The sequence below is a fragment of the Camelina sativa genome, chromosome 17, assembly GCF_030686135.1.
Source record: "Camelina sativa cultivar CO46 ecotype springtype chromosome 17, ASM3068613v1".
NCBI lineage: Eukaryota > Viridiplantae > Streptophyta > Magnoliopsida > Brassicales > Brassicaceae > Camelina > Camelina sativa.
Genome location: NC_141896.1, coordinates 1117359 through 1140674, shown reverse-complemented (window position 1 = coordinate 1140674; position 23316 = coordinate 1117359). Strand labels below are relative to the sequence as shown.

Here is a 23316-nt window from a genome sequence, read left to right as displayed (position 1 = left end):
AAATGTTGTTTGATTTAAAAGATCTGATTTTTAAATTCAGGATAAATTTGTCACTCCCATTTTACTTAAAAAAAAAAAAAACCTATATTCACATGATTTAGTTCGTTACATTACTATTTCAGTAACGGTACTGAGGCACACAATAAAGTTATGTTCCTCCTGACCATGAGTATAACTTATAAGAAACAATAACTCTGTTTTAACAAGCAAACAACAAATTACTCTGTTTCAACAAGCAAACAAACTCTATATACGACATATATTTTCTCAAAGGTTAGAAGACTCAAAACGCTATATACTAACCAAAAACACTGCCAACTGAATCGGTCGATTCAGTGATTCCAGCACAAAGCAAGAATTAGACTATATATGAGGAAACAAGCAAACAACATCAGAGTTGTCATCCAACGGAGGTTTAGCCACGATGAGTCATTGACATACTGCAGAAGTAGTTGAAGTCATGATGTTGGACCCTAAGCTGTTTTAGCCAAGAATCTGCAACGCTGTAAAGCGAAGCCAATCTTTCTTGATCATCATGATCCTGCGAAAGCCAAACATCGCCTTGCAATTGCATCTTGTAAGTAGCCATCCCAAATGGGAGCAGAGTTATGTCTTCCCCTTCCTTCCGCATCCTCTCCTTGTCCCCACCATTTTCTTCTGGTTCCATATCTGCAAATATTACAAAAGCATTATTAAAACCAGAGTGAATTTAACCAAGTTAAAAGATAGTAATATAGACCAGAGAGAATCTTCCTCACCTTGGAAAGAAGAGGAAAGAGTGTGATAAGTGAGGAAACAAGTGGATAAGTCTTTGATGGTTCTTCCCATTGGTATATGGTAAATCGGGTACCACGCTACCGACATCCAACTAGCTGGAGAAAGATCTACGCTTCTCAACGACATCAATCCAGGGTATCTCTGAGCCAATTCATTGATCTGGAAATCAAATCAAAACATCATTTGAGATGTTTATTCGTTAACGGATGGGGCTACATAAGGTATATATATTATCTACCAACCTTATCCATGAGAGGAACTCTGGTATAAGGAGCTGATCTCTCAAAGTATTGGAGATAAAGATAACCCAAACGATCATTCGGATGCAAGAGCGTGTTGTTCTCAAGTCCTTCCTCAGAGACACTCTCATCACTACCTGAATCGCTAAAAGGATCTCTACCCTCACATTCCCCATCTTCAGACTCTTCCCTAATCAAACCAACACCCAAAAACTAATCAGATATAAACATTATGTAGCTCCTTCATATGCTGCTAAACCAGAAAACACAATCTATTTCAAAGTTCATTCTAATGGTTTCAAATTCTGGATAAAGATTTCAAATTTAGAATCTGATCTATAAAATGGGATGAGGATCAAACCTTAATGTGATCAAGGAGGAGTGAGAGGTGCAAATCTGGATGGCAGAGAGGTAAGGAACGTAGTATTGAACAAGAGAAGATTCACCATTGGAAAGATGAATAGGAACACTAGCTCCATAAGCGCTCCATTCATCATAACAATCCCACAAATCACTCAACCTGAAAAACTCAACCTTTTCTCTCTCCCATGGATGCCACAATCGATTTAGGGTTCTATTCTCCGCCTGCAGCAGATCACAATTAAACAAACACCAAAATCGATCAATCAATAATAATCACACATTTAATTTTTTTTTTGGATAACGACAAAATACAAGAAAGAAACGTAATTTGAAACCTTGGGAAGAGATTGGGGTGGCACAAGAGGTGTTATGCAATGAAGGAATCGATCAAGATTCGATTTTTTTGTAGACCCTTTAACGTTCACCATGATTCTGCTTCTTCTCGACCGTAATTGAGAGAAAGAGAGAGAGAGAGAGAGAGAGATTGGGTTTCTTCTTCTTCTTCAATGGAGGAGAGAAGAAAGAAAGATGAGGCTTTTAGAAAGAAAGAAAGAGAGAGAGAGAGAGAGGGACGCAAGCGAGGGAGTATTTTAGATTTCTGAGCTTCGACGTTATGTATGAAGAAAGCTGAATTTAAGGGACAAGCAATAACACAAAAAAAAAAAAAAGATCGATGCTTTCAAGAACGAAAAAGTATGGGGTAAAACGATTACAATTGGAGAAGACAGAGAAACAATGAGTAAGCAATATCGATCGAATATTGTTTTCTTTTTCTATTTCAGTTTTTTAATCTTTTTCTGTGTGTGAGATTCTCCGAGACAAAAGAAAAACAGAAGCCACGCGTCGAGATCTCTAATCTTGAAGTCAGATCAATCGACAAGAGAGATTAAAAAAAAAAAAAGGTAAAGCCAGAAAATTAGGGAAACACAGAAGAAGAAGAAGAAGAAGAAGAAGAAGAAGAAGAAGATAGGAAGAAAAAGTCAGAACTTTTGTTGAATGAAAGGGGAAGGAGGAGAAAGGAAAGAGATTTTCCCGGGAAAGTCAAAAAGTTTTTCTCGGGAATTCTGGTTTGAGAATTGAAAAGTTTTTCCAAAATTTCTTTTTTTAAAAATTGCTTTACTCACAGACGCAAATTTCTCTCAAATGGTTTTGGACTTTTGGTTTAATGAGATGATGATCAGCGACGCACACCCGAAAAAAAAAAACAATTTGTTTATATTAAAAAAAAAAATGCAAAAAAAAAATTAAGTTTGACCAAATTTCCTCGTCCACCTGTAGCAAGTGGATTAAGTAGCCCTGTGAGTGTTAGCTGCTTTTTAATTCATTATCCAATTCGTATCCGCAGCGCTGCGTATCCGTCCATTATTACTAACTCGCGGATATTGCATCAGGGATATCCACTAATATATTGACTTGTAACTTGTAAGATTATTCTTTAAATAATGTTTGAGACGGACTATTGACCAAATAAACTACTACATACATTAGGCGTAATTATAGAGCAGTTTAGCGGCAAACACGGTCGTTATTTACATCCATCAATTTTAACGTATCGGATAGGTGAGTGATAGGTCGGTCAGTGAAATACTACTAGTTGACTATTAGCGTATCCGATACACACGTGTAAATTATTAATTACGTCGAACTTCGCAAAATGTAGCAAACAGCCTACGGTTTACCTCTAAAAGCAAATTAGTACTACTAATCAAGATTATGACCTTTTGAAAGCCTATAAATATACTAGCCATGTGGTAGTTCACGTGTGGCCCTCTGCACGTGACATGTTCGTATGCTCGTAGGGAAAAACGTCTTTTTTATACCTGGACAATTACACTATGTTGAATTCATACATCGGACTATCGACTGTGCTAAAACATACATGTAGTTTTAAAATATTTGAATTTCATACCTAAATTTTGAATTTCATACCTAAACTTTCGATTTTGTGCCTAAATATATAAAAACGTGTTTAATGTGTAACTCTGTTAATTTTTCCGTTACATCCATCTGACGTGGAATCCAACATGTACAGAAACATTTAGTTGAGAAATTAAAATTGAACCAAAACAACTTACCCTAGCCTCGAACCCGTAACCTTTACCATACAAATCAGCGGTTTAATACCATTTGAGCTACTGAAGATTTTGTTCTACGAACGAACAAATATATATATGATAACATAATAACTCCGAACAACCTGAGAAATCCCCAAAAAATATTGGGTCCGAGAGTGTAAGGTTTGGTCGGGTCGGGTTTCTCTTCCACACCTTCGTCAAACGACTCGTAGTTATTATTCCCGCCGGAATTGCCACCAAAGCTCCGCCGTAACAGGTCACCGGCTTCTGAGTTTCTGGGATTAGGGTTTGGTCTGTTAGGGATTGGAGGAGAAGAGGAGGAATTTTTGTTGGTAAGAGAAGCCATGACTGATACAAACTGCTCAAAATTCTTAATTTGTTAACAATCTGAGATCTTTGGGTTGTTAAAGGAAACAGTAAACCAAGGAATTGAAATAGAGGGAGAGAGAAGAAATTGAAATTTGTTAGCAATCTGATTTTGTTTATGGTGAAGCTACGGTGGCAACCCTTTTCCGGCGAATGTTTTTTCTTCACCAAAGATTTTTTTTGGAGATTTCTCTGTTTGTTTGGAACTGTTATTTATTCTATATATATAATACGTTTATAAGCTTAAGAAAATGTTCGGTAGCTCAGTTGGTCTTAAACTTGTTGGTTTGAATGCTAAAGGTCTGGAGTTCAAGTCTAGACTTAGACATTTTGGTTTAATTTTAATTTCTCAACTAAATGTAAAACGACGTCGTTTTACTATCTCTACATGTGGATTCCACGTCAGACTTACTTAACAGAAAAATTAACAGAGTTACATATTAAACACGTTTTTGTATATTTAGGCACAAAATCGAAAGTTTAGGTATGAAATTCATATATTTTAAAACTAAATGTATGTTTTAGCACAGTCGATAATCCGATGTATGAATTCAACCTAGTGTAATTGTCCAGGTATGAAAAAGACGTTTTTTCATGCTCGTAGACCGTAGCAGACTAAAGTAGTGGCGGCCACTTAAAAATTAAAATGATCAAACCTCACACACTTTGTGGGCTTTCAGATATGGGCCATAGAAAATGCTTTTCATAGACTCAATCTTGTTAGTTTGAGTCTTTGAGAAAAGCATCCGATGCAAATTATCCAAATCCAATAATGCATTTTCTAATAATTTTTTTCCTTCTTTTTGAAACATGATTTTCTAATAGATGGAGATACAAAGAATGTAACTTAAACTAATGATGTACTATCAAAACCAACGAAAGTGTAAACAAATTTTCTAGGAAAGTAGAGAGAGTTAATCGAAGTTATGAGTTAAGGGACACGAGAATTGATCCAGTAAAGATTGAGAAAATAAAACTCGATATTACTAGATAAGTGTATCTCTGATAAATGATAATTAAGCAAATTATCATATGCAGGACATTAAGTATTTTACACAGGGAAAAAAGAGGCATCAGAGAGCAAAGCGAATTCAAGTTTCTATTCTCATATAAATTTGATAGGCATTTTTTAGAAAAAGCGAATTCAAGAAATTGTTAGGTCTCTCACTCACACTGTAATGATCTTATCTGCCTCTTGAGAGAGCTTTTTCAGCAGTCTCCATCTCTTCAAGAATCCTCGCCTTCCTCTTCGCCGGAATCGGAGCCGTCGGACCAAAACTCACATAATGACCCGAAACCGCATTCAACGCCGAGTAAATGTCCCGGAAAGAAGTTTTCCCGAGAAGAGCTTTCTCTTTCCGGTACTTGGCAACCCATGAGTTGGACGCTTCTCTCAGCTCAGCCACAGCGTCAGCCACGTTCGGATCTGTCTTCGCCATCGAAAGCGTGTTCCTAACTTTACTGATCACTGCCGATGTATCTTTAATATACTCTTCATCTTCGGCGGCAGAGGCAGGCGCCGGAGCTAGAAACTGGATTGATTGGGTCAGAACCGTGGATGTGGCCGCTAGAGAGAGGAAATCGCGGCGGAGGAGGTGGTTGCGACGTGGGGGAGGAAGAGGCGGAGATACGGAGGCGGTGATGGACGGTTTATGCGGCGGAGGATTGGGTTTGAGAAGAGTAGCTGTCGCTGATGCTGAAGCCATTGTCGGAAAAGAAAAAAAAAAAGGAGTAAGAGAATGAAGAGAGTTTCTTTTGTTTTGTGTGTTGGTAAAAAAATCGGAGAAATGTGTTTCGGTGTGTTAGATTTGTGACACGTGTCCCTCCTCCTTATCTTCTTATCTAGATTGAGGGATCAGACATGAAAGTGAAGCAATGAGTTTCTTTGTTGTAGATCTTCTCTGGGTCCCACTTGCCAGGTCATGATTTTGTTTCTGTTTTTTACACTTTTGAGCTTCGTTTGTTTTTTAAATCTAAAGCCCAAACTAAAGAGAAGGCCCATATACTCAAATTAAACCATTGAAGCCCATAGGTCGAACCCCACCTGATGATGGGTGTGGTGGTGAGTCATTTTTTTTTGCGTGGCCTCCTTACTCAGTTTTTGAAAATGCAAGTAGAGGATGATGAAGGATTCGTTTAAATTGACCCACAAACACGTGACATTCTCTTGCTGTCATACACATGGGATACTGATGATGATTAATGATGAACCCTTTGTGTTTCTATTTTTAAAAATTATCACAAAATTTAGATGAAAGTGCAATTTATATATTCCAAATGTGCAACAAATAGACGTGATATGTATTAAAAACAGTTTAAAGATAAGAATCTTGTTCCAATGTAACACAACATGGATCCATCATCCATGATTTAATCAATTAAACTTATTTATGATTGTAATGTATGTACTACTCTTCTAGATTTTTAAGATTGGGTGGATGGCAAAATCTATAATAATTACGATTTAATAAGAGAAAGAATAAGTGTGGAGAAATATGAATGTAAGCTGTTTGGAATAAAAAGTATACGTGCAATAAATAATAAGCTGTTTTTTTTTTTTTAATTAAATCAACTTTGATTGGGCAAGTGTGAAAAGAGAGGAAAAAGGAAAAAAAAAAAGAAAAACGAAAGCTAAAAAGGCCAACGCGGGAACGCCGTGAACGATTTGTCAACACAACCAAATGGGAAAGAAAGCTTTAAAACTCCATCTAATTTTACACATTTATAGTCATGATCTACCAACCAACCTGTCCTTTAGGTTTTATTGTTACAAAAAAAATCACTTCGCATAAAAAACAAATTAATAACAAGTGTTGTGGATATCATGATTCCCTAAAACATGATTTTTTTTTTAAAAAGAAACTGATTATCTTTCCCATTATTAAATTATTGCATTTTAATAACTCAAGAAGCTAAAACATCTCTGTTTGACTTACCAAACCATATAGTTCTCGCCTTAAAAACACACACATCTACTTCTCTCTCCCTCTCTCTTTTAAATGCACTGTTTGGGTGGGTGAAAGAAAATGCATGAAACTTTAACTGAAAATAATGAAGGAAGATGAAAAGAACAAGTTGGATTGACTATAGGATGTGGAGCAAAGTTGAACAACAACTCATCTCTCTTTCCAAACCTTTGCAAGTCAGTCAATTCTCGTCTCTTCTGTCGTCTTGCTTTTTTAATTTAGGACACCCCAAAAAAACAAAAGTAAACTAGAATAATAGCTAATCGCATACTACTATTACACATTAACTATATATATCAAAGTATTAACACATTTCTAAAACATGACATAACCTCATAATTTATACTATTGTGGTTGATACATCAACATCCCAATTTAAATTACACGTTGCTGCCAAAAAAAATAATAACGTAAAAACATCTCTACGAATTTGATATATACTTATTATAAAGTCACAAGGTTCATGTATAATATTTATATTTATATAACATGCAAAAAGAATTGCATAAATTAATTCATGATACTATTCATATTGTAACCATTAATTACATTTAATAAGTTGAACTTTGAATTTTCAAATCTCTGTGTTTTTTTTTTTTTTTTGGTATGTGTGGACTAGTTATTAAAAGCCAAAACTACAAGTAAACATATAGGAAAGTAAATAATAAAATTTGATTTGGATGAAACATGAAAGAAGGGAGAAGCAGAAAAAGATTCTGTGGGGAAGGCTCTTTTGTTTTCTTTATCTTCTTCTCTCTGCTTCTTCGCTTTCTTCAATTAATGAGACCTCTCACCCATCTCTGCCACTTACATATTACAACAACTACTACTACTCAATCTCAATCTCTCTCTCTCTCTCTCTCTCTCTCTCTCTCTCTCTCTCTCTCTCTCTTTCGCACTCTTCCATAGTCATTGTCTGCGAATCATTTGTTCATGATCCTTCCTACTCAAAGGTTCGTTCTTTTTTGCTTTGATTTTCTCTAATTCCTTACATTTTTTTTATCGTTTGTTTCTTCTATTGTGTGTAATCTTATCTGGCTTGGCTCGTGGCGTGCGAGTATTGGTAGAAAGATCTTCTCTGATGATCCTGGTTTGTTCTTATTTTTGTTGCCACTCTGTATTGTTTGAGGGGGTTGTCTAGGAAAGTTATTGAATCTTTCGCAGATCCATTTATCTAAAATTGGATTCTTTAAAAAGTGAATCGCTTTTACACTTAAAAATCCCACCTTTTGTTGTTCTCTTTTTCTTTTGGGGTTTTTACTTTCATCTCTCTGTCCACTTACAATGTCCAAATTCATGAGTTTAGTAAAAAGAATTATGAAATCCTCTGTTTTTAGACATTTAGCAGAATCTTTGGAATTTCACAATTAGGGTTTTGTTATGTTGCAGCATTGCTATATTTGTCTCTCTTATATAAAACCCATATAAAGTTATCTCTTTTGCTCAAACTACTTAGATAAGGCTTTGGAGATTTACATCATCAGTTTTGTTTCTCAATGGATAGATTTATAATTGATGATTTAAGGGAGTCATTATATGAGAACCTGTAATCAAACCAAATGTGTGTAGTGCAGGGTTTAGGATCAGACTCTTCTTAAACAATAATTCTTGAAAAATCTGTTCACTTTTGTTTTTTCTCAAAGTCAAAAGAGTTGTATGGAAACTTGTTTCATTATTTCATCTTGCAATTTGTCCCAATAACAATTGTTTGGATTCATGTGACTCTATGAGACATATTGGGACACTCTCTGTTCTTGATTTGTATGCTTTTTTTGTTTTCCTGTCTTTTGGGTTCTTAGTTTTGATTAGTTTATTCGCAAGGATTAGTGATGAAAACATTACAAAACATGGAGCCATAGAGAGTCTTAAGGATGGTCCAATACCAAACAATTAGGACAGGCTGTTTAGTAAATATCTTTATATTCTATTGCTAAAATCACATGCCGGGTTTTCTTCTTTATGACTTGTTTGCGTCTGCTTTTCTCTTTTGGAACTTTGCAATAAACTAATCACTAGATCATTTTTTTTTTTCAGCTCACGGTCCATGCATCATCATTGACCAAGATTCGAAGAAAAGGTTTTGCCCACAAAGAGTATTTTAATATAGAAAAAATAGAACTTGTGTTAAAGCTCTTTGATTTGACCAAATCTGTAGCTAAAGCCTTTTACATTGGGGGTTGGGGATCCGGTGTTGGAACAAAAGGAGAAAGTCTTTTTGTCCCTTTTCCACAGTCTCTCTGCGATCAGATCCATAGTGTATGCTTGCATTGACCAATGGGGGGTTGTGTCTCTAAGAGTACGTGGAGCAATGAAGAGTCTATGCATCGACCGTGTCTCGGGATGGGATGTTGTGGGAGCAAAATGGGGAAGGGAGCTTTTTCAGACCGCATCGTTTCGCTTCATAACTTGGTCTCTATCCCGAATCGAATCATCGGCAATGGAAAGAGTAGGAGTTCTTGTATTTTTACTCAACAGGGACGCAAGGGTATTAATCAGGACGCCATGATCGTATGGGAAGTGAGTTTCTTCTTCTTCTTATTCTTCCTCAATGATGTTTATTAGAACTTTGTGTTCCCCAAGTAAGTAGGATTTGGTTTTGTCTTTTTTTTCGTAGGATTTTATGTCGAAAGATGTGACCTTTTGTGGCGTGTTTGATGGACATGGTCCCCATGGTCATCTTGTTGCTCGTAAAGTGAGAGACTCATTGCCTGTGAAGTTGCTGGCTCTCCTGAATTCCACTAAGTCAAAGCAAAACGGATCCACAGGAACTCGTACAAGCAAACCCGATAGCCTAGAAGCTGATAAGGAAGAATCTACTACTGAGGAGGATAAATTGAATATCTTATGGGAAGAAGCTTTCTTGAAATCATTCAATGCTATGGATAAGGAACTGCGATCTCATCCTAATCTAGAATGCTTCTGCAGTGGCTGTACTGCTGTTACAATCATTAAACAGGTAATCTTGACATCTGTTTTTTGTTTGGTTTCAAACACAATCTTCCTCGGGACTTCCATTGTGTTTTCCAAGTATCGGTTTTGATGTGGTTTGGTTGTTTCAGGGGTCAAATTTATTCATGGGAAACATTGGGGATTCTCGGGCGATACTTGGGTCCAAAGACAACAACAACTCGATGGTTGCAGTTCAGCTAACAGTTGACTTGAAGCCTGACTTACCAAGTATTATGCTTTTAGCAACATTTTGTGATATTTGCTCCCATCTCTACCTTTTTCATTTAGTCTTACTTTTTAGATATTGTTAAATAGGGGAAGCCGAGAGGATCAAACAGTGTAAAGGTCGTGTCTTTGCACTAGAAGACGAGCCAGAGGTGTCACGAGTTTGGCTACCATTTGATAATGCTCCTGGATTAGCTATGGCAAGAGCTTTCGGTGATTTCTGTCTGAAAGACTACGGTGTGATTTCAATACCAGAGTTCTCTCACCGTGTTCTTACAGATAGAGATCAGTTCATTGTCTTGGCCTCAGATGGAGTAAAGCACCGAACTTTTTAAAGATTCTTCTAAGCATTATCAATATGAATTTCTTTTTACTGATGATATCAACCTTTGGTTTGATAGGTGTGGGATGTGCTAAGCAACGAAGAAGTGGTTGAAGTCGTAGCATCAGCTTCAAGCCGGGGATCAGCGGCTAGGCTCGTGGTGGATTCAGCTGTACGCGAATGGAAACTTAAGTACCCAACTTCGAAGATGGATGACTGTGCAGTTGTGTGTTTGTTTCTAGACGGGAGAATGGACTCAGAGTCATCAGATAACGAAGAACAAGGCTTCTCCTCAGCAACAAACGCAGCAGAATCAGATGAAAGCCAGGGAGCAGAACCGTGTCTTCAGAGAAACGTCACAGTCAGGTCATCATCATCAACGGATCTAGAAAACAACAGTTACGGTAATGTGATAGCGGAGACTGGTAAGAATGCAAAGAAGGAGACAACGAAGGAAGGAGAACAGAACTGGTCGGGACTAGAAGGTGTTACTCGAGTCAACTCTCTTGTCCAACTTCCGAGATTCCCTGGAGAGAAACCAGAAGACTTGTTGAGACCTGGCTTTTGATTATTTTCTGAACTGATTTTGTTGAGGGAAATAAAAATGTTTTATTCTTAAAGTGAAATGCCTGTGGAAAGCATATGTAAGTAAATGTCTTTAGGTCTTTTGGTCACTATCTCAAAATCTGTATTTGAATGAACTCTGAAAAAAAAAGAATCAAAACTTTGTGAGATAAAACAAAAAAAGGTCCCACCGAGACTTGAACTCGGGTTACTGGATTCAGAGTCCAATGTCCTGACCACTAGACCATGGGACCATTTGTTTTTTACATTTGCACATCCATTTAAAAATCAAAACCGAGTGTTCGAGAGTATATGACTAATGTCGCTGCCGCACCGGCGGCTTAACGATATTACCGATGCGAAGATTTTACCGGAAGCACTTTTGTGTAGCTCTTCTGAATCGTCCGCAGTCTTCTTCACAATCTCTCTGTCTTTACAAAAATGACGGCTTGTTGTTGGATGATGATTCAAAGTGTTCAAGGAGAAGTGTTAGGTGGGTGTTCAATAGCAGCAGCAGCTCGATTCCTCCTCCGGAATGGGTAGAACCCTTTAACGATGTCTCCGATTTGGTGAAATCGAGTCGTAATCTCAAGCCATCTCCATGGGTAAGCCAAATTCTCAACCTTTTAGATGGCTCAGATTCCATGGAATCGAATCTAGACGGTTTCTGCTGTAAGTTCCTTATCAAACTATCGCCAAGTTTTGTTTCGTTTGTGTTGAAGTCTGATGAGATTCAAGAAAAGCCAAGTATTGCTTGGAGATTCTTTAGTTGGGCTGGTAAGCAGAAGAAGTATACGCATAGCCTCGAGTGTTATGTCTCCTTGGTTGATGTATTGGCTCTGGCAAAAGATTTGGATAGAATTAGGTTTCTCTGTTGTGAAATCAGGAAGTTTGAGTTTCCTATGAGTGTTGCTGCTGCAAATGCTTTGATTAAGAGTTTTGGGAAGCTTGGAATGGTTGAGGAGTTGTTGTGGGTTTGGCGCAGAATGAAAGAGAATGGGATTGAGCCGACTTTGTATACTTATAACTTTTTGATGAATGGATTAGTTAGCTCTATGTTTGTTGATTCTGCAGAGCGTGTTTTTGAGGTTATGGAAAGTGGGCGGATCAAACCTGATGTTGTGACTTATAACACGATGATTAAAGGTTATTGTAAAGCAGGGCAGACACAGAAAGCTTTGGAGAAGCTTAGAGATATGGAGACGAGAGGCCTTGAGGCTGATAAGATTACGTATATGACAGTGATCCAGGCTTGTTATGCAGATAGCGACTTTGGTTCTTGTGTGGCTTTGTATCAAGAGATGGATGAGAAGGGAATTCAAGTCCCGCCTCATGCGTTTAGCTTGGTGATTGGTGGACTTTGTAAGGAAGGGAAATTGAATGAAGGGTATGCTGTTTTCGAGAGTATGATCCGTAAAGGGTCTAAACCAAATGTAGCTATATACACGGTTCTGATTGATGGTTATGCGAAAAGCGGAAGTGTTGAAGACGCGATAAGGCTTTTACATAGAATGATAGACGAAGGGTTTGAACCGGACGTGGTGACTTATTCCGTTGTTGTTAATGGTTTGTGTAGAAACGGGAGAGTGGTAGAGGCGTTGGACTATTTCCAGACTTGCCGGTTTAATGGATTGGCTATCAATTCAATGTTTTATTCTAGTCTTATCGACGGTTTAGGAAAAGCTGGTCGAATAGATGAAGCTGAGAGGCTTTTTGAAGAAATGTCTGAAAAAGGATGCACAAGGGATTCATACTGTTACAATGCACTGATCGATGCGTTTACAAAGCATGGGAAAGTGGATGAAGCGATAACGCTGTTTAAGAGAATGGAGGAAGAAGAAGGTTGTGATCAAACGGTTTATACATACACAATACTCATATCGGGAATGTTCAAAGAACATAGAAACGAAGAAGCGTTAAAGCTTTGGGACATGATGATAGATAAAGGGATAACACCAACGGCAGCTTGCTTCAGGGCGTTATCAACTGGTCTTTGTCTGTCGGGAAAAGTGGCGAGAGCGTGTAAGATTCTGGATGAGTTAGCTCCAATGGGTGTGATACTTGATGCAGCGTGTGAAGATATGATCAATACACTGTGTAAAGCTGGTAGGATAAAGGAAGCATGTAAACTAGCAGATGGGATAACAGAGAGAGGGAGAGAAGTGCCAGGGAGGATCAGGACAGTGATGATCAATGCATTGAGGAAAGTGGGGAAAGCAGATTTAGCAATGAAGCTAATGCATAGCAAAATTGGGATTGGTTATGAGAGAATGGGTAGTGTGAAAAGGCGTGTCAAGTTTAGGACTTTGCTTGATGATGATACTTTTTGACTTACGTGACTTTTTTAAGAATCTTCATTACTGCGCACGATTGGGTTTAAGAATTTTTAATTAGTTGATGTAACATTGTTCTTTCAAGTTAACTGAACGTCACAGAGATTCTGGCGTTGACTCCTTCGTCAACGAAAACCAAACCAAAACCCTCAGACCATTACAGAGGCTTCTATTGTTGAAGCATAATCATCATCTTTTTCTTGAAATAGAGATTTCCTTTTTTTTTGTAATTATTTATAACGTTCTAATAAATTATTACTTTGTTTTATAAAAAGAAGAATATTTCCTTTTTTCACGGAACGTCTCCTATTTGTTTTTGTTTTTTTGAAATAGAGATTCTTTTCAGAAAAAAGGCCAGTAATCTCCTATTATAATAAGTTTTAATAAATCTTTCCTTTTTTTCATTTCTAATAAATTTCTTTTTTTCTATTTACCCTAAAGATCTGAACAGTAACAATGTATTTGGTTATGCATATTTGTACATAATATTATATATTTATGAAATTTACATATTACGGAAATTTTAAAATAATAATTATAATTATAAAACTAATATGATAATCTATTATTTATTTGTTTAATATAACTAAATCATGTTTTATAAGTTATTTGCCAAAATATAACTAAATTACATAATTGCATATTCCAACTCATAACATTTTGATCTAATAATAATACTTATCAATCCAAATAAATCTTTGAGAACCCACTCTTAGGAGATGGATCCACAAGGCAACTCCGGATGTACGAAAACTGTCCATTGGTGTCTGTCGATGGATCTGCTATGATTTGTTGCATCGACCACGATCCATGCTCCATGCTTCTTCAGACGATGCTTCTTCGGACGATGGCAGGTTTCGAGTGAACACCATCTCCCTCACACCAAGTAAATGACAAAGTGCTTAAATCGCCGCCACACGTAAATATACATATTCTATTACGATCCAACTTGGTTTAGTGGACCTAAATATCTACTAATTAATATACTATTCTATTTTTGATAAACAATAATAAATAATATAAGCAAAAATCAAATGTGTTGATATATTGTATGGTTTAGAAACTCACTAAAGAACTCGATGATATAAATTGTACAATTTGAAATCAAATGTGATGATATCAACCATATTTCAGATGAATGATTTAAAAAGTCGATAATTACATTGCAATTTTTGCAAATATTACTCATCTTTGTTATTGTTGAAAAACAAATGTTATTATTGAGAGATGTAATGGAAAAATCATATTCATGTATCTACTATTCTATTTTTGATAAAAAAAAAACTAAATAATATAAGCAAAAATCAAATGTGTTGATATATCGTATGGTTTTAAAACTCACTAATGAACTGGATGATATAAATCATATTTCAGATGAATAGTTTAAAAATTCGATAATTACATTGCAATTTTATGCAAATATTACTCTGCCGTTAAATACAAGGAAGATGGAAGTTAAGAAGATGATTGATTTTCTCCTCTCTCTCGTTGATGATTTTTGAAGAATGAAGAATAAGTGAAGTGAAGATAGTTGTGAGCTCTTATGTTCCAAAGTTTAGCGCAAATCAAGCTACCTGAAGCTTGAAGCTAGAGGAGTCGAAAGGAAAAGACAAAGCAATTAAGACCAACTCATGGTCCTTTTGTGGTTGGACCAGTTTTAAAAGTCAAAATCTTAAAGCTTGTTCACTTTGTTTGTCCTTTCTTCGTGCTTTGGTGTGTGCTTTGCTTGTAACATGTTAGCACGTCGAGCACATTATAATAATGATCTTATAATATAGTAAAAGGTTCAATATATAATTGAGTTATAATTTTGCTAAACTAACAATATAATGATTTGTTACAAGCGAACTTGTGACCTGTGACTTTCGAGCCACTAACCGTAAAGCTCGGATTCAAACTTTCCAAGCGCGTTAGTAACCAGATTCTATTACTAGTGAACTAAATCCAATTGTAACCTTAGAAAACCGAATAAATTTCAGTAAACCGATCCATAAACCAAATTGGAAAAAAATAATTTCCCTGTTTAACAGGTGTTGAAATATTGCTGAACAAAAACGAAGCGAGCACCCTTTAAAATGCCTTCAATTTCTCTGGCGCCATTGATTTAGTCTTCTCTCTGTGACTACAAAGTACCCATTCGTTGAAACCATTTTCTTCCCATTTTCGATTTCTGTCAAAATCCAACGACCTCCACAATCTCCCAAAAACTCTTTCTTGAGTAAGTTTCTTGATCTTAAAAAAAAACAAACCATCTCAAAGAATGGCACGACATGATCCTAATCCATTTGCTGATGAAGAGATCAATCCTTTTGCGGTAAAGAGCTCTGTTCCATAAATCTTGAATACAAAATGTCTGAATCTCTCTGTAATCTTTATCCATTTGGTCTCAATTTATAATGTTGTAGAATAATACAAGTGTACCTCCTGCGAGCAACTCTCATCTCAAGCCACTTCCACCGGAACCTTATGATCGTGGTGCAACCATTGATATCCCTTTGGATTCTGGCAATGTACGATATCTTCAATACCTTCTGCATTTTACCTTTCATGTTTACTCAAAATCTGGGTAGATGACACGGGAAATCTCATTTTTCTGATTCTGTTTAAAGGATCTTCGAGCTAAAGAGATGGAACTTCAGGCTAAGGAGAACGAATTGAAGCGGAAAGAGCAGGTGATTTCTGGTTACCGAGTCTCTTCAGTCGATATCCAAGCTAATCTTGAGACTTACAGTTTCAATGTGGACTGTATCTTCTAACCATCTTCTTTTTCTCATTGAAATGCAGGAGCTTAAAAGAAGAGAGGACGCAATAGCGCGAAGTAGTGCAATCTTTCTACATATGTTTTACTACATCTTCCAATGACCTTTTTACGAGTTTTTGTAGCTAACCTGATACGGTTGTTTTGGTAGCTGGGGTTGTCATTGAAGAGAAGAATTGGCCGGAGTTTTTCCCCATAATTCATCATGACATTCCAAATGAGACTCCAATTCATCTACAGAAGACCAATACGTCGCATTCACCACATTGTTAGGTCTGTAAACCCGCCTAAGACCGCTGCTAATAATCCAGACAAAAGTTTAACTTGTGGAAAAATTCTTGAACTATGCAGGTTTAGTAGGATGCCTCTTGTGGAATATTGTGGCAGTAACTGTAGCTTGGATCAACGGAGGAGGTCACTATTTTTACCCAAACGATCAGTTCCATAATGTTATTTCCTCTGACCATGTTGATCCATCTGATATGCTTCGTTTTGCAATCAGGTCCTACTATATGGCTCCTCTCTATCATCTATTTCATTGCTGGGGTACCTGGAGCTTATGTCTTATGGTACCGTCCTCTTTACCGAGCTACCAGGTAAAAAACCAGCTTTCTTAGTATATGCAGGAACTTTCTCGGGAACAGGATGCATTGTGTAAAGATATATGACATGAGTTAATATACAACGTGTGTGTACCTCTTGCAGAACTGATAGTGCCCTGAAGTTTGGAACCTTTTTCTTGTTTTACGTGGTAAGAAAACCGCATTTCCATTGGTCAATTTCCTCTGCATTAAAGGTTTTCAGGAAGCCATAAGAAAATAAACCCGCGTCTTGTACTTTTCAGTTTCACATCGCGTTCTGCGGCTTTGCTGCAGTTGCTCCACCAGTCATCTTCCAAGGAAAGTCCCTCACGTAAGAGTTTCTTCTTCATGAAAGCATCAGAATCGGCCTTTCAGTTTTCCATTCTTCAACAATTCGTTTTTTGATGAGCTCTGATTCTATGTATTTGTTGGTTTTGTGGACAGAGGTTTCTTGCCAGCAATCGAGCTTCTAACTACTAATGCTGCAGTAGGGGTGAGTAACTTTTCTGCCCGGTTACAAGTATTTTACTTCGGATTATGGGAGTTTTCTTACCTAAATTTCTTCTTTTTTACCCTCAAAGATAATGTACTTCATTGGTGCTGGGTTCTTCTGCATCGAAACACTTCTCAATATCTGGGTCATTCAGGTTTCTCAACTTCTTCTACTCCAGAATTTATCAACTTGTAAATCACTTCAATCCATCTGTTTTTCTAACCCATGGCGTGCAATACTCGATTTTCAGCAAGTATATGCATACTTCCGAGGGAGTGGCAAAGCTGCAGAGATGAAGCGTGAAGCTACAAAATCGACCTTGATGCGTGCACTATGAAGCAAACACTCTTTACCAGAAGATGTATCAATGGCGGCTTGAGGTTAAAATCTTCAATCATCCACAAAACATTTGACACAACCCTTTTCTCTGCAAAGTCTAGGCTGGCAACTGTTTTTTTTGTTTGAATTACTTTGTAAAGACAAATCGCTTACATGGAGACCTCAAGCAAAATTGTGTGGTTTAATGTTGCCAAAACCAATTTCTTCATGAATACTAGAGCAAGGTCCCTATAGGGATACAAATCTTTATAGCTTTCTAATGAGCATCAATCCAGCTTTGTCCAATAGTCTTTGCTACTCCTCGTCTCACCATTAACTTACAAATTCTGAGTGCATCACCATGGCGACCTATCGCCTTGTACATGTTACTGAGAAGCACATAACTCATGTGGTACTTTGGATCCAATTCCATCATTCTCTTCGCAATCCGCTCTGCAATACTGGAGGCATCTGCATTTGCAGCACAAGGTCCAAGCAGAACTCCCCACAGAGACGCATCATTTCTACACTCTGCTCCCTCCAACAGATTCTCCGCTTCTTCAAACAAACCTGCGCGTCCTAGAAGGTCAATCATGCAACTGTAGTGCTCAGTACCTGGTTTAATCCCGTAACTCTTAGCCATCAACGCAAAGTAATTCCGTCCCTCGTCAACCAAACCTGTATGACCACATGCAGTGAGGACCGCGATAAAACTGATATAGTCAGGCTTCATCCCCTTTTTAACCATATCATTGAAGAAACTAACGGCTTCTTCACCTCTTCCATTTTGAGCCAGCGCAGATAGCATTGCGTTCCATGTTATCATGTTCCTAAAAGACATCTTGGAGTACACACGACTAGCAGAATCAATGCATCCGGACTTCCCATACAAGTCAACTAAAGCCGAATCCACAATCACATTATCACAACATCCTCTTCTCACGTACTGGCCATGAATCTCTTTCCCAAGTCTTACTGATGCCAAACCAGCACACGCCTTAAGAACAGTGCCGAAACAGTAGAGATCTTTCTCTTCCATCTCCCTGAACATCTCAATCGCTTTCTCATGCTCTCCGTTCTGACAGTATCCCCCAAGTAGGGCAGACCAAGATACGGTGTTTTTCTTAGACATCCTATTGAACACTTGCCTAGCTTCCCGTACGGATCCACATTTACCATACATATCAAGAAGACTACTTTCGACCACCACATTGCTACCTATCCCACTTGTTATAAGCTTCCCATGAATCTCTTTCCCTTGCTTCAGCCTCCTCAGATTACCACAAGCTGTCAAAACAGTTCCAAAAGTAGACCCATCGGGCACCATCCCTTTTCCCCTATGCATCGCGTAAAAAAGCCCCAAAGCTTCCTCATACAAATCGTTCTTCGAAAACGCAGAGAGTACAGCTGTCCAACAAATAACATCTGGTTCAGGCATTTCGTCGAACACTCGGCGTGCATCTACTGGTTCTTGATTCACACCATACATATACGCCAATGTGCTAGAGATAACATGGTTCCACTCGAACCCACGACTAATAACAACACCATGGAAGCACCTCCCTGACCTAACGTCTCCAAGCTCAGAACAAGCCTTAATCGCCGAAGACAACGTAAACGCGTTCGGCTCTAAACCAAAACTCACCATCTCCACAAACACCTCAAGCGCTTTAACATGTTGTTTATCCCCAACGTATCCAGACATCATCGAAGTCCAAGAAATCTCGTCTTTGACGAACATTCTATCGAAAGCTCTCCGAGTCTCTCTCATATCAGAGACTAGCTTGAAGTAGAGCGAGAGCAAGCTGTTACCAACGTAACGGTCAGCTTCCATACCTGATTTGATGACTTGGGCGTGAAACTGAAGGCCGTGGATAAAGGAGACGACTTTGGTGCATGTTTGTAGGAGAAACGCGTAGAGTCTCGGCTTCGCAGACGAGTCTGTTGAGTTGAGTAATCGAATGGCGTCGGTGAGCTGACCCGATTTACAGAGCTCCAGGATCCGAGCAGATGATGAAATCGATGGGGCGTGACATTGAGAGACGTGTTGACTGAATTGGCGCGTCAGGCTGCGATTCATCGCAGGCGCAACAATCACCACCGGTGAACAAATTTGTGATTACAAAACAAGGCACACTCAATAAAAATATTTCAATGTCTAAAAACAAACATAAGCACATATACTTAAAAACAAAACCTTTTTTTTTTTTTTTTGTAATGTTTTCATATACATAAATTACGATTTTTGTGAGATTTTATAACTGATACTAATAAAACTAATTGAGTTTAAACTTCAAATCATGATTTTACAGATATTACTAATAAAAAGTTCCATCAAATTCTATAATTTTTTTTGTATTCAAAAAAATATTGTGGTAACAAATATGTATATTTAGCAATGTCGTATAAATTTTGTCTCATACTATACAACTTATGTACAGTATTATATACTTTATAAGTTTATAAGTATTATAAAATTTATAAGCATTGAAATTAAAATAAATACGACAAAGAAAAATAAATAAAGAAAAAAAGAAAAGGAGGGAGATAGGAACGGCTAAAACCCTAGATTGGTTCCAGTGGGGAACACCACAAACAGAGAAGAGTACTTTTAATTTTAACTCTCGGCTCTGCTCTTAAAACCCTAAAACGTATCTGCGTCATAAACCCTCGCGCCTTTCCTCTTTCTCTCAAGTAGTAAGCTAAGCTGCCTTTATTTAAAGTTAGCCGCCGCTTTAAACTCTGAGAGAAAGTCATGTTCTTTCACTTTCTCTCTTGTTGCCATGGTTGGATTTCTCGCTAAACCAGCTAAACCCGTTGAAGAAGAAGAGGTAGCTTTGCAAGTCCTAGTCGATCAACAAGACCCAAAGGTAAAAGCTTTCAAGGACACTCTTGATTTCCCTTCCCTCGATTCTTTTCTTGATTTCGATTCCGTCTCTTGGTTGGGGAGTAATCGAAACGTTGAGGAGTTTAGCATTGAAGATACCGACTTTGATTTCTTTGAGAACAAGATGGATTTGGTTCAAGAAACTGTTAAGTCTGAGTCGATTGAGAGAAAGTCTGAGCTTTGTGATGACATCTCTGGCCAGGTTGGTGTGAGTTCAATTAGTCCTGAGTCTATGGTTGAAGAAAAGCCTGTGCTTTGTGATGACATCTCTGGCCAGGTTGGTGTGAGTTCGATTAGTCCTGAGTCTATGGTTGAAGAAAAGCCTGTGCTTTGTCATGTCATGTCTGAGGAAGTTGAAGTGAGCTCTATTGAGTCTGAGTCGGTACAGCCCAAGGTTTGTGATGAACTAGCAGTGAAAGATTCAGAACCGGTTGTTTCTGACAACTCTAGACCCATGGAAGGTGAGACTGAGCCAGTTGCTGCTGTGTCTGATGCATATGTTGCTTGTCCCACCATGGATTTGGATGATATAGGGTCGAAGAAAACAGATGAGGGTTTGGCTTGTTCTATTGAAGTAGGGTTGAAGAAGGTAAGTTTGGCGATGGATGATGATGACAAGATTGATGATGCTAAGGGGAAATCGGATTCTTCTGATTCTGAGAGCGAAACCTCAAGCTCTTCTTCAAGCAGTAGTGCTAGTAGTAGCAGTGAGGAAGAGGAGAGTGATGAAGATGAGAGCGACCAAGAGGAAAATAACAAGAAGTTTGAAGATCATATGGTCATGGGGAAAGAGGATGATCTAGCAGGGGAACTTGAAGAGGGTGAGATAGAGAATTTAGATGAGGAGTATGGGGATGACGAAATTGAGCTTGTTGAAGATGATGATGATGATGATGATGATGATGCTGATGATGACGATGATGAAGTGAATGAGATGGTTGCTTGGAGCAATGATGAGGATGATGACTTCGGTTTGCAAACAAAAGAACCTATAAGGTCAAAGAATGAGCTCAAGGTACCTATCCTTCAGCTTTTCACATCTCATAGCAATTAGTGGTTGATATTTTTTTGTCTCTTAGCCTTAGGTATATATGTTGCTGGCTCCAGTGCTGAAGCGTTGTTTACTTGAAGGAATTAGAATCCATTATCTTTGTAGAGTAAGAAGTATGTTCCATTATTTTTGTAGAGTAGTTGAAAGAATTGCAATCCATCCATCAGTCCATTAAAAGTTGCAACAATAAACCTATGTACCGTCCTCAAGCTATCTGACATTAACTCTTTAGGCATAGAAGCCTTCTTTTTGCTGAGTAAATTATGAAAGTTTGTTAACTTTTGCAGGAGCTTCCTCCAGTTCCAGCTGTGGATGTCACTCTGGAACCGCATCATTCCACACTTCCTGTTGGAGTTGTTCTTTCGGTATTATAAACATTACCTTTACTTGTTTGCAATTGCTTCTCTGTTTGATGTGTTGACAATCCACTGCTAAAAGTATACCCGTGTGATTTGTGTGTTTACAGATAATGAGCACACAAGTAATAGTTGAGGGAATGGAAAAGCATAGTCCTTTGACTGAAGGTTCTATCCTGTGGTTAACTGAAAAAAGAACCCCATTGGGACTGGTGGATGAGATCTTTGGACCCGTAAAATGCCCTTACTATATTGTGAGGTTCAATTCAGAGAGCGAAGTGCCAGAGGGGATTAGTCAAGGAACATCTGTCTCTTTTGTCGCAGATTTCGCTCAACATATCCTTAATATCAAGGAACTGCAGAAGAAAGGTTACGATGCATCTGGGGATAACGACGAGGAGATACCAGACGAGCTAGAGTTCTCAGATGATGAAAAAGAAGCTGAATACAAAAGAATGCAGAAGATGGAGAAGAGAGGGATGATGAATGACCAAAAACCTGGTAATACAAGAAACAAGAAGAAGAAAAACCGAGATCTCGAAAGGCCTACAAGCAACTACTCAGGCAAATGGACAGAGAACCAGGGATCTAGTTCTCTAAGCTCAAGCCGTTCTGATCCTCAGATGGGTGGTACGGTTCCAACTCTTCATCCGCGTCCTCAAATGGACGGTTTCGGATCTAGTTCTCTAAGCTCAAGCCGTTCTGATCCTCAGATGGGTGGTCCGGTTCCAGCTCTTCATCCGCGTCCTCAAATGGACGGTTTCCCTCCAAACAATGCAGCATGGAGGCCCCAAAGTAATCAGCAGAACCCATATCAGTTTCCTCCTATACCTAATCAGATGGGAATGCACAATCTAGCCCCAATGCAGATACCTTTGATGGCTATGCAGAATCAAAACCAAATGATGTTCCAACCACAATTCAATGGTGGCCAGATGCCAATGCCAATGCCAGGTGGACCTGGAGGCTTAAACTTCTTTCCAGGGCAGGCTTCAGCGCCATGGCCTGCAATGGTTGGTCAGAACTGTTTCAACCAACCCTTTGGGATGGGTCGCGGTATTCAGCAGCAGCCATTACCGAATGAGCTGAGTTTTAATATGTTTTCTCAAGGTCTTCAGATGCATCGGCCACAGTCTCAAATGCACGGGCCACAGTCTCAGATGAATCCACAGTTCCAAATGCAACCACAGTTCCAAAACCACCCGCGATCTTTAATGAACCCGCAGCACCAAATGATGCACCCACCACAGTCTCCACAGTCTCCAATGAACCCGCAGTTCCAAAGGCAACCACAATCTGATATGGGACAAAACCCGCAGTCACCAACTAACTCGCATTCCCCAGTGCAAACACAGTCTCAAGGGTTTAGCAGCGGGCAGTCTTCTGAACGGGGAAGGGGGTTCCGTGGTCGTGGTAGAGGTAGAGGTCGAGGTCGGGGTAGGGGTCGCTTTGGTCGTGGTCGAGGTAGGCAACAGTCGGGATGAAACTGCTTTTGTGAAAGCATTTTTGATGTGTGTCAAAAATAGGCTTTATTTAGTTTTGTATGCCAGTTTTCTGACTCGAAAAAAACAAAGCTATGATGATATTTCTTCTTCTACCAGAATTTTTGTTTCACACATATTTTCTAATTGCTACTAACAGAAATAACCCAAACTTTGATCTTGTACCAAAAAAGTCAAAATGGATATAGACT

At 38.4% G+C, this 23316-nt stretch overlaps 5 protein-coding genes, 1 non-coding gene and 2 pseudogenes across 10 annotated transcripts; 4 read left to right on the top strand and 4 right to left on the bottom strand.

Annotated features, from left to right (window-relative positions):
• Positions 1-59: 59 nt before the first annotated feature.
• Positions 60-4014, bottom strand: LOC104754483 (uncharacterized). The gene is made up of 5 exons (XM_010476682.3): positions 1715-4014; positions 1378-1601; positions 1020-1206; positions 759-936; positions 60-669 (listed from the first exon to the last, which is right to left on the bottom strand). The coding sequence occupies exons 1-5, from the start codon at positions 1805-1807 to the stop codon at positions 416-418; spliced, it is 936 nt and encodes a 311-aa protein (XP_010474984.1). The 5' UTR covers positions 1808-4014; the 3' UTR covers positions 60-415.
• A 768-nt stretch (positions 4015-4782) lies between these two features.
• LOC104754482 (photosystem II repair protein PSB27-H1, chloroplastic) lies at positions 4783-5761 on the bottom strand. The gene has a single exon (XM_010476681.3). It carries the CDS (start codon positions 5524-5526, stop codon positions 5005-5007), a length of 522 nt encoding a protein of 173 aa, XP_010474983.1. The 5' UTR covers positions 5527-5761; the 3' UTR covers positions 4783-5004.
• A 1347-nt stretch (positions 5762-7108) lies between these two features.
• LOC104754481 (putative protein phosphatase 2C 1) lies at positions 7109-11112 on the top strand. 3 transcript variants are annotated; one of them, XM_087495770.1, is made up of 7 exons: positions 7109-7739; positions 8821-8863; positions 8942-9303; positions 9401-9742; positions 9846-9963; positions 10051-10274; positions 10362-11112. In XM_087495770.1, exons 3-7 carry the CDS (start codon positions 9061-9063, stop codon positions 10848-10850), a joined length of 1416 nt encoding a protein of 471 aa, XP_087351896.1. In that variant the 5' UTR covers positions 7109-7739; positions 8821-8863; positions 8942-9060; the 3' UTR covers positions 10851-11112. The 3 variants fall into 3 exon arrangements, with proteins under 3 accessions (XP_087351896.1, XP_010474982.1, XP_087351897.1); XM_087495771.1 differs by having other exon boundaries at positions 7507-7876; XM_010476680.3 differs by having other exon boundaries at positions 7446-7739; positions 8821-9303.
• Positions 11029-11100, bottom strand: TRNAQ-CUG (transfer RNA glutamine (anticodon CUG)). Its single transcript has one exon. It is a non-coding gene; the product is annotated as a tRNA-Gln (tRNA).
• LOC104754480 (pentatricopeptide repeat-containing protein At1g03560, mitochondrial) lies at positions 11106-13325 on the top strand. Its single transcript, XM_010476679.3, has one exon. It carries the CDS (start codon positions 11203-11205, stop codon positions 13174-13176), a length of 1974 nt encoding a protein of 657 aa, XP_010474981.2. The 5' UTR covers positions 11106-11202; the 3' UTR covers positions 13177-13325.
• A 1767-nt stretch (positions 13326-15092) lies between these two features.
• LOC104754479 (pentatricopeptide repeat-containing protein At1g03540 pseudogene) lies at positions 15093-19558 on the bottom strand (annotated as a pseudogene). Its single transcript, XR_015587791.1, has 2 exons — positions 16634-19558; positions 15093-16526 (listed from the first exon to the last, which is right to left on the bottom strand). The product of XR_015587791.1 is annotated as a pentatricopeptide repeat-containing protein At1g03540 pseudogene (transcript).
• On the top strand, positions 15353-17635 carry LOC104754478 (secretory carrier-associated membrane protein 2-like; annotated as a pseudogene). Its single transcript, XR_015587792.1, has 12 exons — positions 15353-15493; positions 15585-15689; positions 15789-15851; positions 15964-15997; positions 16089-16210; positions 16289-16351; positions 16440-16533; positions 16643-16688; positions 16782-16849; positions 16963-17011; positions 17100-17165; positions 17262-17635. The product of XR_015587792.1 is annotated as a secretory carrier-associated membrane protein 2-like (transcript).
• Positions 19559-19824: 266 nt separating the features above from the next.
• Positions 19825-23223, top strand: LOC104754476 (uncharacterized). The gene is made up of 3 exons (XM_010476676.3): positions 19825-21231; positions 21555-21632; positions 21734-23223. The coding sequence occupies exons 1-3, from the start codon at positions 20113-20115 to the stop codon at positions 23105-23107; spliced, it is 2571 nt and encodes an 856-aa protein (XP_010474978.1). The 5' UTR covers positions 19825-20112; the 3' UTR covers positions 23108-23223.
• The last annotated feature ends 93 nt before the right edge of the window (positions 23224-23316 follow it).

Coding starts and splice junctions, on each gene's coding strand:
- LOC104754483 (XM_010476682.3), bottom strand. CDS start 1,807: ATGGTGAACGTTAAAGGGTCTACAAAAAAATCGAATCTTGATCGATTC. Junction 1,207..1,377: donor TCCTCCTTGATCACATTAAG/GTTTGATCCTCA, acceptor TGGTTTGATTAG/GGAAGAGTCTGAAGATGGGG. Junction 937..1,019: donor GAGTTCCTCTCATGGATAAG/GTTGGTAGATAA, acceptor TTTGATTTCCAG/ATCAATGAATTGGCTCAGAG.
- LOC104754482 (XM_010476681.3), bottom strand. CDS start 5,526: ATGGCTTCAGCATCAGCGACAGCTACTCTTCTCAAACCCAATCCTCCG.
- LOC104754481 (XM_087495770.1), top strand. CDS start 9,061: ATGGGGGGTTGTGTCTCTAAGAGTACGTGGAGCAATGAAGAGTCTATG. Junction 9,964..10,050: donor CTTGAAGCCTGACTTACCAA/GTATTATGCTTT, acceptor ATTGTTAAATAG/GGGAAGCCGAGAGGATCAAA. Junction 10,275..10,361: donor TTGTCTTGGCCTCAGATGGA/GTAAAGCACCGA, acceptor TTGGTTTGATAG/GTGTGGGATGTGCTAAGCAA.
- LOC104754480 (XM_010476679.3), top strand. CDS start 11,203: ATGCGAAGATTTTACCGGAAGCACTTTTGTGTAGCTCTTCTGAATCGT.
- LOC104754476 (XM_010476676.3), top strand. CDS start 20,113: ATGGTTGGATTTCTCGCTAAACCAGCTAAACCCGTTGAAGAAGAAGAG. Junction 21,232..21,554: donor GGTCAAAGAATGAGCTCAAG/GTACCTATCCTT, acceptor TAACTTTTGCAG/GAGCTTCCTCCAGTTCCAGC. Junction 21,633..21,733: donor CTGTTGGAGTTGTTCTTTCG/GTATTATAAACA, acceptor GTGTGTTTACAG/ATAATGAGCACACAAGTAAT.